We start from the raw sequence: 14,355 nt of genomic DNA, 5'->3' as shown, positions 1-14,355 counted from the left end.
ATGAACTTGATGGAACAATTGCGCGCAACACAACAATTGGCACTGACAGTAGGCAAAGTAGACTGTGAGATCACTTCTTGCATGAAATTGAAGTATCTAGGTGGCAACTTATTCAGGAATAATGTGACTTCGTCATCATTCAATTTTGGCAGTCCGGTAGTGGCAAACTCCACGAGTAAACACCAATACTCAGCTAGCTTGACTAGTGATTTTGAAATCTTTTGAAAACTTGTCGTGTGTAAGTAGGTGACTACATCTTGGTGGGATCCCTTCAATTTGAGGATCTTGGGCTTGGGATGTTTGGTACCAATCCCTCAAAGTCTCCATTAATGTGGTAATCGGTGCCAATAAATAGGCTTTAAGGGGGACTGGGGATGGGGATGAGTTGAGCTAAGAGTGGTGTTGGAGGCGCTGGGAACAGCTCTGAAAGTGTGTCATACACGTGTCAGATCCTGAAATGCAGTAGGAGCTGTCCAATGTTGGATGATGATGGCAGGAAAACACAGGTCTAGCCGCAGTAAATGCAAGGTATGATGTAGATGATGATGATATCAGAATTCCGAATGGCTGGGTGGCTAGTGGAGGCGTGCTATGACAAATAATGCAGATGCTGATGAAGAGAGCAGCTGGCTGGAACCTCTAGGGCAATAAAACATAGTTGGCAACAGATGTCCCGAGGTCATGGACAGTAGGGCAGCCTGCTGGAGACTGAAATGCAGCAGTGGGAGCAGTCAAGTTCAGGTCCCCATCTGGTAGAAAGGTCACCTGGCTGAGGGACAGCAGCTGGACAGCTGGTGGAGAGATGGGCAGTAGTCAGGGAGATCCTCTACTGATGATGATGTCCTTTGAATGGGTGTAGGCAGCAGCATGAGGGGGAGAGGCTGATTGCTGATAGCTGTGAGTGAGAATGATCAGGGATGAAGGGATGCACAAGCACAAAATCTATTTATAAAGGCTTTTGGTACATTTGTTGTACTGTTTGAAAATAAGCATTTTTTATCTTTAAATACTTTTTGATGCTGTTTTAATGAGAACTAATTAGGTGTTAATTCACATTAATTATGTATTAATGGAGACACTAATATTAGGGGCAGATTAGTTCGAGATGATGGCCAAATACATCGAGTGACTTTTCATTCTAGAAAATTCTCAGTAGCTGAAATAAATTATGAAATTCATGATAAGAAACATTTGGCTATTATTGACTTTTTTGAAACACGGAGGTATCCTTTAGAGGGGACATAATTCCAACTCTACACAATAATAAGCAAAGCCCATAAGATCTGACCTTCTATAAGTCAACAAAGAATTTTTCAAGGATCACTTTGCCCAGAATGCCAAGCAAAAAATTCAAGAAGAGTGTACAAGTGTTGAAGGCTTTTAGGAAGTTGAAGGTATACTCTATTATTAAGGATTATTGTATATACTACTTGGATCATTTTAGTTACATATATTCCAAACAAGGCATTATGAAAATTAGTTAAAGAATTTGTATGCACATGTGATATGTGCAATAGAGCCAAAGTTCCTTGCACATGTGTTACTCCATTCTTTGCCTATTCCTAATCACCCTTGGTAATGTGTGTCAATGGACTTCATCTCAAATCTAGCTTCCTCCAAGGGGTCGATTCCATTCTTGTGATAGTTGATAAATTTACCATGGTGGCACACTTTATCCCCACCCATAAGATAGTTACTTGGAAAGGCACAATTCGACTTTTCCTTAAACATATCTATTGTTATCATGGGTTACCATATGACATTGTTTCAAATTGATGATTAGAGTTTGTGTTATGTTTTTAGAGAAGTCTTCTCAAGCTCCTAGGCATCCAAACCAACATCTCTTCAACCAACCACCCTTAGAGTATTAAAAAACAAGGAGGTTAAATCAAGCCTTGGAACAATATCTTTGATGTACAATCCATTACCATCAAGATAATTAGAGGGGTTTTATTCCCTTGGTTGAATTTGCCTACAATAATGCTAGTTATACCTCTATTATGCAAACTTCATTCTTTGCCAACTATGAAAGACATCCTGAAATGGACATTTATATGAGTTACCTAGTAAAGAATCCAACACCTATGAACCTAGTTGAATACTTATCAAAGATCCATAAGGTGATAAGGTCACTTATATAAGAACCCCGAAAAAGATATAAAGACAATGTTGATAGACAACAAATGTAGCATCCAACGTAGAATACCAGAGATTGTGTTTGTAACCAACTTTCTATATCTCAACTATTATTAAGATGTGTTGGCTCAATGATCTACATTATTTGATGCTTGTATACCTTGGAAGGCAATTTGTATTATTTGAATGTTTCAAAATATAGTTAAATGGTCATTCTTTTATTCAAGAATGGCCAATGGCTAGAATGCTCTATAATTATACTTGTGTCGTCATCGATAAGATGTTGAAGAGAAATTTAAAGTTTAGTTGGGTGGTTAAATTGATCCGAAAGCCTAGATGACTAAGACTATTTTACTTGTGTACTCACATTGACTAGAAGCCTATAGAATGTGTGTATTCAAAAAGCGAAACCAAATATTTATGATCAAAGAAACGGACCATGAACTGTTGAACCTATAAAATTAAGCTCTCTAGAATGTAAATTTGGCGACTTGTAAAATTTAGAAGGCTACTATTTTTAGAAGTTATTCAAAGGGAAATTCTGTATGCATCAAAGACTCTAGAATTTTAAAAATGAACAAATTTTTCTTTGGTACATATCTCAAATTCTTAAGCATTTGAGAGATTTTTAGACTAGAAGGTTTAGAAGCTTCTTTCTTCAGAAAATTAATATGTAACATCTAGAGTAGTACATATGTCATCTTGAAAGAGATAAGTGTCCCTACGCTTGTCATTTGTAACTTTTACTTTTCACTTTTGAGTCTCCAAGCCCTACACCTATATATTGGAGGTTTTTCTCTTTATTTCCAACAAGCTCTAATATTGAAATTTCTGCCATATGCTTTGTATATGCTTATCTACCTCTCATTCAAGAAGCTTCTTCTACTCAGCTTGAACACATCAAAGCATAAGAGAAGAAAATCAGCTTGCTTTTTAGTTTAGAAAGTAGGGTTTCAAAATGCTAATTTTCAGAATTACAACAATTTACAAATTAGCCCATTGTGATTTTGTATGGTTCAGGTATTTGGTGCCTATGGTTTGTTTTAGTAAAATCTTGTAAAGGGGTGTTGAGATATTTGCAATCACACCTACTTCAGTTCCTTTGTAAGGAGCAGTGAGGGCTCAGGATCAGAATTCCATATGCACAGTAGGAGAAAGTACCACCACTCAAATCCTATAAAGCATTGTACTTGCACTCTTTTTCTAATGCAATGATAGTACTCTTTTCTTTTTAGTAAAGTGTCATGTCACTATCAATACACAAGATTGTGTTTATGAGTCCAAGTCTCAATCTTGGAACCTAATTCACTTGTGTAACAATTTGTCCTGGTCAGGGTCAATGTTTTCATGAGTTTCTTTTTCCTCTTTCAACCTCCATAGCTTCTGCATTTGCCATGCTCTAGATCTTGCATATTTCACATGGTATCAGAGCTCAGTTGAGCATGGCCCAACTCTCCTTTCACTCCTCTCAACTCCTTTCCATCTTTGCTCGGCTCAGTTTGAGTAATGGACCCTATCTCCAATTTCATTTGCATTTCTACCTTCAATGAAGCTTCCATGGCAGCCGTAGCTAGCAGTACCCTGTCAGCTTGAAGCTTTCATATCTCTCTCCACAGGCCAAATCTCTTTGAACTTTCTTCTAGAGAAGTGTTTCTCTACTTCTAGAGCTCCTCCTTGGCACCTCAATCATTGAGTTTGGGAAACTATAGCTTTAGCATTGCCTCTTTTCAGAGTTGCTGCCATAACTTTGTCTGTGGACAGCATCTACCTACCTCTGTTGGAGCAGCCATATCTCATCAATCAGGCCATATCTCTTCGAGCTTTCTTCTTGAGAGTTATTCTTCAGATCAAGGCGCAACTTCTTGGTACAAAAATCAAGGAGATTGATGCATACCATGCCCGACATTTGCATTTTTCCAAATTTGGGTGTAGTTTTGACAATGACCACTTTGAAGGCTTAGATCTCTCAACTCGGGCAAAATGAGTACAAAACCTCTTAGGGGGAGTTAGACCCATTAGTGAGAGTCCTCCATCTCAAAGGGTTTAAGCAGATTCGACCTGTGGAGCTCGTGGGAGCTCATTTATCAGTCGTTGGTCCTTGTTTTGACAGGACAGCCATATCCAAACTTCACCAAGCTTAAAAATCTCATCATTTTCTCTCTTCTGCCATTGGAACAACCCACTTTTACTCAGACTTGAAGGTCCCAGCATCAAATCAAGAAGGGGAAGATCTGGATCTGAAAGAACTTGAAGGATTTTTGCAGGTTTGAAAGACTCAAGGAAGAAACACAGTGTCTATTGACACTCATTTTTAGTGATCTAAACACTTGTGTCTCTTGATATATCTCAACCAACTCTTCAGCTGCTTAAATTTGATAAGTCTGAAGTCAATTTGTTGCTGGTCTCTCAAGCCGAACATGGGCAAAGATTCTCCAACTGCCCGTTTTAAAGGAGTCGGGTTTTATACCTGGCAGACCCGCATCAAACTGATCCTGATGAAGAAGGGCCTTTGGGCCATTACCACTAGAAAAGAAAAGAAGCCTTGTGATGCAGATCTTGCTATCACTTGGCAAAAGAACGATGATAAGGCTTAGGCCATTATCAAACTGGAGCTAGATGATAGCTATATCCACCATGTGGATAACTGTGAGACTTCACAGGATACATGGAAGAGACTTGATACTTTGTTCGGTGCACAGTCTAAATCATCAAAGTATAGTCTCTTGATTGAGTTTTTCAAGCTTGAAATGAAGTCCAGCACATCACTTGCTACACATCTAAATTACATGGAAGAACTTCTAACCCAACTTACAGGAATCAACATTAAAATGGAAGAAGATGTTTGTATCGGTGCTCTACTTAAGAGTTTGCCTCTTAAATATAATAATGTATCAACAACTCTAATTAATACGCCAAACCTTGAACTTGTTGATATCCAGGCATTACTGTTAGAGGAGGAAAAGAAGCTAAAAACTAAGGAAAAACCAAGTGCCTCTAGAGAAGAGCATACATTATATGTTGGCAATAGGTGCAAAGGCAAGAAGGATCAACTTTTTAGTGATTTCTGCAAAAGGATCGGACATACCGAGAAGTTTTGCCAAGCCAGAAAGAGGTCCCAAAAGGCCTATCTAGTTGCAGTTAAAGAAGAACAAGAAAATCGAGAAAAGGAAGAAGAAAAAGAAGAAGACCACCAGGAGAAGGATAAACCTCATCAGTCCTATTCAGATAGAGTTTTTTAGTTTTGTACTTCTTAGCCGTAATGCCTCAAACACAAACTTGTAAACTCCTCAGTTATCCTTGTATTACAGTCTTTGTACACTTTGTGAGGCCCCTGCTACAGCCTCTGGATGTCCATCATGTTTGTGGTACCCACACTTAGCCTTTTCTGCGACAGCCTTTGGTGTTTTGCCATGTTTATGGTGTGCCCACACTTTGTAGGTGTTGCTTTCACTAACGTCTCTACACACTTTGTACTTTTGGTTGTGATTGAGGAGGGGCGTTGAGATATTTACAATCACACCTACTTCAGTCCCTTTGTGAGGAGCAGTGAGGGCTCAGGACCAGAATCCCATTTTTCTTTTTAGTAAAGTGTCATGTCACTGTCAATACACAAGATTGTGTTTATGAGTCCAAGTCTCAATCTTGGAAGCTAATTCACTTGTGTAACAATTTGTCCTAGTCAGGGTCAATGTCTTCATGAGTTTCTTTTTCTTCTTTCAACCTCCATAGCTTTCGCATCTGCCATGCTCTAGATCCCGCGTATTTCACAAGGGAGAGGAGCCGTTCTTCTCTCAATGTGGTGTTATCTCTCTTCTTTCTTTCTCTTTTTCTTCATTTTTTAATTTTCATGGTAATAATTGTTCCAGTTGATTAAGTTTAAAATATTGTCTTTTTCACAATCTTTCCTACCCTTATATTGGGCACCAAGTGTCGAAATGATACACAATCACAATGGGTTGATTTGCTATGATTTTGAAAATTAGAATTTCAAAACCCTAATTTTTATATAAACTTGGCAGTAAGCTAATTTCCTTCTCTTGCACTTTGATGTGTTTAAATTGAGTAGAAAGAGCTTCTTAAATGAGTGCTAGATAAGCATGTAGAAAGAATGTGGCCAAAATTTTATTATTAAAGCTTGTTGGAAATGAAAAGAGAGGCCTCCAATATATAGATGTGGGGCTTGTGTGCTTAAAAGTAGAAAGTAGAGGCTATAAATGACAAGTGTTGAGTAAAATGATAAGTGTAGGGACACTTATTTTTAAAAAATAATACATGTTTTATTCTAGACATTACATGTCAATTTTATGAAGAAAGAAGCTTCTAAATCTTCTATTCTAAAAATCTCTCAAATGCTTAAGAATTTGAGATAGCTATCGAAGAAAAAATTGTTCATTGTGAAATTCCGAAGCCTTGGATGTGAATAAAATTCCAATTGAGTAACTTTCAAAAAATAGTAATCTTTTAAATTTAGGAGTTACCAAATTTAGATTTTGGAGACCTTAGTTGTACATATACATTGATACATGGTTTGTTTCTTTGATCATGAGCATTTGGTTTCACTTTTTGAAACCACTCATTATATGGGCTTCTAGTCAATGTGATTGTCTGATTGAAAAAGTCTTAGCTATCTAGGCTTTTTGGTCGATTTGATTGCTCGACTAATCTTTAAATTCTCTTGGACATCTTGTCGATGATAATCCAACATTTTGGCCATAGGTCAATCTTGAATGAATTTTTTTTTTTTTTTGAAAGAGTCGGATAATGCAAATCACCTTTCAAAGTATAGGGGCATAAAATAATTTGTATCATCGAGCCAATACATCTTAATAATAGTTGATATATAGAAAGTTAATTTAAGAGTTTGCCTTTTATAGCAAGATTTATGTTTTCTTGCCCTTCCCAAAAGTTGGATTACAAAAGACTTGGACCGTTTAAGATCGTTGGCCAAGCGAATCTAGTTGTTTTTTGTCTCTAGTTACCACAATCTATGAGAATTCACCTAGTATTCCATGACTCGGTCTTGGAGCCTAGCCATATATCCTCAATAGGGAGGGAGGAACTTATAACCACCACCACTTGTTGAAATTGAAGGTCACCCAAAGTACGAAATTGAGACTATCCTTCATTCTAGTATCTCTCATGGGAGGCTTGAATACCTTGTTCATTGGAAGAGCAGTGAGTGAATATGGAACCAGCCCTACACCTTCATTGAGTACTTGCTAAAGTAAAGGAGTTTTATCAATGATATCCATTGAAGCCAAGGCCTTACCATGGAACCCCGTTGCTTCTCATGGAACTCATCCCTGAAGGAGGGGGTAATATCATGGACACTAAGAAACCTAGTATCTTCTAGAAACTTCTAGGAGATTTGAGAAATTTTTAGAAGAAATCCACATTGCTTATATCAGTGATACTCATGTCATCAACGATGTCATAATCTAGAAGCTTCCCCTTAGTGTCCTCAACTCTAGTATAAATAGGGGTCTTGGGTTGTGAGCCCTTTAGTGTTACCAACACCAGTTGTGAGGCTCCTATGAGATAAGTCTTCTCTAGTTCCAGTTGAAGCTATATATCTCCAATTCTTGTCTTGTCTTTGATCTAGTCTTGCATTAAGATCTTGTCTTGCATTGAGAATCTAGCCTTTTTATAAACACCATTGTATCAATCTTATATCAAAACGTATATTGTTGTAATCCCTCTACTTGCAATAAAGAATCATCATCATGTATTTCTTCAAGTTAATTCCTTGTAAGTATTGATCTAATAGCTAGTACATGGGGCTATGGCATTTCTGGCCCTTGGGGGCTTGAGGAGTCCCTACAAAAGCCACAGATGGCTAAGGTGGCACTGCTGGAGGAGCTGTTTTAAGGTCCCTTACTACTCTCCATCATCCCTTAGCATGCCCCTCTTGCTTAGAGCTTCTCAACACCTATCTCTCTATACAATTTTGAAGAAACAGTAGGGTTTATGGATGAAACATAGAATACATATGGCAAAACATGGAGACAGTGAATGAACTCAAAAATTCAAAGAATGAATGGAAATGCAATGAATACAAGGGGCCTCAAAGCTCTGTGTCTCACAAATTGGTATTGAGGTTGCAGGTGAGGTGGGAGTGAGTTGATAATCTTGATCAAAGCTCATAGATGTCTGTGCTTTCCTACTTGCAAAACATGGAGACAGTGAATGAACTCAAAAATTCAAAGAATGAATGGAAATGCAATGAATACAAGGGGCCTCAAAGCTCTGTGTCTCGCAAATTGATATTGAGGTTGCACGTGAGGTGGGAGTGAGTTGATAATCTTGATCAAAGCTCATAGATGTCTGTGCTTTCCTGCTTGACTAGGTTGTAGCACTTGTGGAGGGATCTGCAGTATGAAGGGAGCGAAATGCAATGCTTAGGATTGAGAAGTGTTGATGATGAACATGAAGCTGCTCTAGATGAAGGCATCTGCAGACTGATGATCCGGGCAGCAGCACATGAAGGATGTCAACTCTAGAAGGCAGGATTAGATGAAAAGCTGATGATGAAGATCTCTAGTATGTAGGCACAGATTGCTGAGATGATGCTGTGGATGCTCAAAAAGGCAAGAATGCTAGTGAAGATGAGCTATAGGTGACTTCTACACTGCAAAATGCAGTATCCAATAACTCTGGTTGTTGGTGGCGTGTTCCAGATTTGCAAATCACAGCATGGAAAGTGTGGGGAATGCAGTCACGGGCAGCAATCAGATGTTGACAACTGGCTGGAACCTCCAGTAGAGCCAGCTGCAGATGCGGCAGCTGTTATGACGTGTTAGAGCCTCCTATTGCTTGAAAAGGCTTAGTGCCCGTAGTGGGTGTCTTATCTTCTTGAGAATAGAACTCTAAGAGTTGATGTAGGACGATCTTTGTCGCCAGGAACAGTGAGGTGGCATAAGGAGTGCCTGTGGGTGGATGCATATACTTTATTTGATGCTGTTGATCAAAGCTTGGAGATGATTGCACTTTCCTGATTGACCATGGCAGCACTTGTGAAGTGGTTTGTACTATGAAGGGAGTGAAACATAGTCTTTCAGGCATATGAGTGTTGATGACGAAGATGAGACTCCTCTAGATGAAGGTGTTTGCAGTTTGATGATGGGGGCACCTACAAGTGAAGGATGCTGACTCCAGAAGGCAGGATGATGAATCATGATGAAAAGCTGATGATGAATGTCTCTACTATGTAGGCGAAGACCAGTGAAAATGATGCCTTTTGTGGTTGATAAAAGATGCAAGAATGCTGATGAAGATGAGTTGTACGTGATCTCTAGATTGCAGAACATAGTATCCAATAATGACGGCTGCTGGTGGAGGGTGCCAGATCTGGTTGCTTAACAAGTTTGAGTCTTCTCTTTTCGTTGCTAGTGTTGCTTCCTCCTAAAGCCAGTGATTCATTGTCTCTGATTCTCTACTTTGCTCCTCATACAGGGCTGAGGTCTACCAGCACCCTTGTTTCAAAAGGAAGTCATTCGTTGACATGTCCTAGGACAATCAATTGCTATATGGACCATCAAGGGTTTGACAACCACCTTGGGAAGTGTGCTCAGATTTGCAAGCCTAGGGTTGGAGTTTCGACAATTGAAATTGAGGAATGTCAAGAGATTCAAAAGACCAGCTAGCTAACAATGATTGGGGCTGAATTTGTCACCCAAGGGCTACGGTGAAGGCCAATTCCTTGAGCAAACCAAAGGGCAAATTGGTTTGAAGGCTTGTTGGTCATTTGTGATAACAAAAGGCAATAAGAGAGTGAAGGCTTGCTGGTCATTTGTGATAGCAAGGAGAAATTGGAGAGCGAAGGAGATTCAAGGAATCTCAGTGTATTGAATATTCCATCTAGATTGCAATATAAGATAAAGAATATGGTAGGGGGTGTGAGCAAGAGGCTCTCCATTGTCCAAGATTGAGTGGTGAAATTTGCATTTCAATTGTGAATTTATTTACTTGTTGTAATTAGTGTAAATCAGGTCATTATCACCCTTTCCCCAAAGGAAAGGCTGGTTTCAGTACCACTCTGTAACCCTGTCTGCGGTGCTAGTAAGAGCCACCTGGATGGAGTCCTTAAAGATATGGATGGGGGAGTGATCTCTAGCCAATCTATGAGTTAGAGATGACACCTCAAGGGTTGTCACTTTGCCCCTAAGGCTGAGTTGTGTATTAGGAACGAGGCAAATTGATGGGAAGGCATCACCGAGGGAAGTGCTTGGTGGAGTGTTGCTGGTGGAAGTGAAGCTGCTGGTCAGGGTGGTGCAGTGGCAGGGTGGCACTGAACAGGAGGATTTGGGCAGAGTGATGGACCTGGCTGGGCAGGGGGATGCAGGCAGGCAGGCAGGTCATGAGTTCTTCAGTAGTCAAGGGAGATAAATACTCTCTCTGAAGAAGTGGGAGGGGATCCAGATGGCACAGAGGCTTTGAGTGAACGAGGAGAGATGCCTTTCCAGCTTTTTGGGAGAGACACGTTTTTTCCTTTGAGAATTCACATGGTTTAGTACTACAAGCGTCCAGATTGATTTTTGTACATACCATGTATTAGACACTCTCCTGCAACCTCACAACTTGGGAGTTGTCTTTGCTTCTTGTTTGTATTTTACCATTCGCGAAAGTTGAATTGAGTAGTTTTACCTCATTTAGTTTTAGGCTGACCTTTTTTACTATTTACAGAAGTTGAATTGAGTAGTTTTACCTCGTTCATTTTTAGGCTGCGTTGTTTATAAATAAAGCTCACTTTTCTTGGCAAAAGAGAAAGTGGAACAAACTCTCAAAGTCCTCATTTTCCTTTTCAGGAGGAAAATGCTGCAGCTTGTGCTTTGGCAGAAGCAGCCATACGTCTTCCTGGTATGTGGTGTCAGTTCATTTGTGTGGCTTTTGCAATACTGTGACCTAAATTGTGTATGATTAAATTGGTACCCTTTCTGACTTGTATTTCTGCAGATGACGGCTTGGGTGGGGTTGATTTAAGAACATCTGGTGTGTTGCCAATGACAGCTGCCAAGCTAGCTGTCTTTCAAAGTGATATAAAATTACTTCCAACTGGAGGACAGCTAATTAAACCATTAGTCACAAACAAGCTTCATGCAATCAGTTTTACTTCTCGAGATATACCTTCTAGATCATTGGTCAAGAACCAAGTCTATTGGAGTCACAGACTACCTCAAGCCTTGAGCTATTCATTCTCTAATGCCATGCCAAAGGTGCTCTGTCATATCCCTGCATATCTGTAGTTACTTTTATTTTCTGATGATGTGCGGATAATCTTATTGTGATCTTCTGGATTTCCAGTGCAAATATCTTCCATTGTCAATGGGTAACAAATCCCTACCCAGGATTGTGGTGAGTTGCTGTTCTATCAATATTTTAGCTTGAGTTTATTTCCATTCAAGGTTATTCATGGCTCTCCTGTTGTCTGTATCGAAAGCCAAGAGATTGTAGATTTTACAGCCATTCTTGGATTTGTAAGAGTGCTGAGACTCATCAAAAGACATTGTTGCTTTTTCAAATCTCAATATGCATATCAATGACTTAAATTTGACGCTCTAGCTGCAAGCAGTCCTAAGTGGAGATGCTTGGTTCTGCACCTATGTCACTTCTATGAACCTTGCCTAACTTTTCAGTGTGAAAGTTGTGAAACCTGCAAATCCTGAAGAATGATACTCAGGATTTGTGTAGTGACAAACTTGCATTTCCCATATTTGTTTCCTTGTTGCCATCTTTATTTCCTTTGTAATAATGATTAATAAAAGTGTAGCTGGACATAGGTACTTCAGGAAGAATTTTGTTAGTTTGTATTCCAACATGGAGATTCAAACACTTTCCAAAGAAATGTTGGCATCTTCCCATTTCACCACTTCTGCTCTTCAAGCCTCCGCGAGTTGTTTACACACAGCCTACTTAGCTGCAAACTTTTGCCTTTGGATGTTAAACCCAAGGAATGTTTTAATAGCGCTTCTCAAGCAGAGCAGAAAATACCCATAAGGGCAAGGAACGATGCTGTGACTGCTGTAACAATGTTTAACAATTCAGAACATACATCCTTTTGAAGTAGTTTTCACTTATTACAAGCTACACAGTGCCAATTGTATTGCGAACCTCATCAAGTGAGCCAATGCCAGTATATGGAGAAGATGAGCATGATTGGGCTTCTCTATTTGTTAGCATTGGGAGGAATGAGATAAGGGTTGATACTTGTGCACTCTAAAAAGTTCAGTTCTTTGCTAAGTGGCATGCCATAAGAGTGGTCAATTTGGTTTCGTTGTAAGGGTTTCTTTCTTTAGCATGCTGAGTGGTTGGAGGCCAACCACCTCTTATGCTCCTACCAGAGCTTCAAGAAGAGGGTATCTGTGAAGACTTGCATGAGAAAGTGGATTTCCAAAGTTCAGTTTCACAAACTTACGAGTCATTCGGTATCTCTAGATGGTAGGCCTTTTTCAAGAGTTGGATAGAGGGGAAGGACTTCTTGGGCCTTGGAAGGGAGCGACAATCATCACCTTTTTCCTTAATCTTGATGAGTACTTTGCTACTTTTTGTAACGTACCCGCCTTAATTATGTGACGAGTAATGTTTTAATAGTTGCCCAGAGTTTACCTTCTAGTCGTCACTATCCGTACTCTAACCAGAATGATTGGATTTTGTCCGGCTAGTTAACTCTAGGTCTACCCCATAGGGGAAGCGCCCTGCGTACCCAGGGAGGACCGATCTGAAGGTTCCTAATTGATCTAACAGTCACCTATCAACAACTAGCTCACATCCAGAGGTGTCCTTTGAGAGGCTTCTTGTCTAGAAGGAGCCACTGCCATTACCCTTGGTTCATAGAGTACAACGCTTTTTTCCAGTAGTAGACTAAGGATTTATGAAATCCCTTGCAGTGCTCTGGCACAGCCATCGTACCTTTCCCCTAAGATAATTTACAGTTCAGGTTCTGAGACTAAACCCTAGGTAAGTCAGCGAATCGGCCCTTCTTAGAGTTTCTTCCTATTGTTTTTTCCTAGCGAATCGGCCCTTTCTAGAGTTTCTTCCTAGCGTTTATTTTTGGGGAAACCTCTCGGGTATCCGAGACCACCCTCCCATAGGACTGGATTCGTTGGAATCCATCTATCTGCTTCTCTCTATGGAAGTTCTTAGTTATCTAATTATCTACCACATTACGTAAAATATATGAAAACAACTTCATTAATTAAAATCCATTTATGCATAGTTATTCGTTTACATAATTTACTCACAGACATATAATAAGAATGAAACAAATTTATTGATTATGTTCCATAGTGTGTGTTCTTGTGTCCATACAAGACAAAATTTACAATTTTATGTGCTGTCTCATCCGGCGCATCTGCACGTCACCAAGATCAAATCCACCTATAGCTATCGTTCATAGGTGTCCCAAGTAGAACTTGGGCCATACAAGGGACCAAGTAGTTCCTAGGTGCAAAAAGGATTTACTAGCCAGAGCCCCCTTGGCACACTAACCACCTCCTACTTAATACGATCCCTATTGGGAGACCTCTCGCCATCGGAGCCGACGGTCCATGCTTCCACGGCGGTAAAAACATCCCCTCTTGGTATGGGAATTCAACACCTATCCTTGGGGGAGGTATAGGGCTCCTTAATTTTTATCTGTTCCAATACTTAATTCAATCAGGATCTAATCTAGAAGATCACAAACAAGATTGATGTGTGCAAGGAGTTATGACTTCAATCAATCATGCAACTTTCAAGTGATGCCTAATTTTAGTAGCAATCGACACTTGAGTTTCACATAATGAAATCTTTCCCTTGGAAGTTAACTAGGGGTATCTAGATTTTGGGGTCTCTAACTTTCCAGTTCTTATAACCAAGTTTCTTGGCCTTAAGTTAGTATTTTTCAAGAGACTTATCTTATTTGGATAGAAATTTTTTAGAAAAACCTGTGGTATCACGGTTGGTAAAGGGTTGTTATGTGCACCCGTGACTCCGTTAGTGACTTCCATGGCTCGCAACTCCAACTGTTACTTCCATGATAGTAGGATCATTCCCGATTTCTGCTTTTGAATTATTTTTCTTCGGGGCCATGAAGAAGAACATGGTAGTAATACCAATTGGCAAGGGTGTAGGACTCTCGATGATGACGATGGATATTGCGGGATTCAATGATGTAGGCCTCGTGGATGATTCTTCTTGCCTCTTGGAGAGTAATACTTCACTCTCTCTAGTAGACTGAATAGA

General features: G+C 39.7%; 1 protein-coding gene across 1 annotated transcript in view; it reads left to right on the top strand.

Annotated features, from left to right (window-relative positions):
* Positions 1-14,355, top strand: part of LOC148038221 (uncharacterized) — a 188,575-nt gene that overhangs the window by 120,550 nt on the left and 53,670 nt on the right. Inside the window, exons 11-13 of the mRNA XM_087670088.1 lie at positions 10,941-10,992; positions 11,089-11,348; positions 11,437-11,487. Of these exons, the coding sequence (XP_087526214.1) occupies positions 10,941-10,992; positions 11,089-11,348; positions 11,437-11,487 (363 nt within the window). The remainder of the gene's footprint in view (positions 1-10,940; positions 10,993-11,088; positions 11,349-11,436; positions 11,488-14,355) is intronic.

The sequence above is a fragment of the Lygodium microphyllum genome, chromosome 3 (assembly GCF_053477565.2).
Source record: "Lygodium microphyllum isolate KBCC chromosome 3, Lygodium_microphyllum_v1.1.10, whole genome shotgun sequence".
Lineage (NCBI taxonomy): Eukaryota > Viridiplantae > Streptophyta > Polypodiopsida > Schizaeales > Lygodiaceae > Lygodium > Lygodium microphyllum.
Note: the sequence above shows the minus strand (reverse complement) of the source record. Positions and strands in the feature narration are given on the sequence as shown.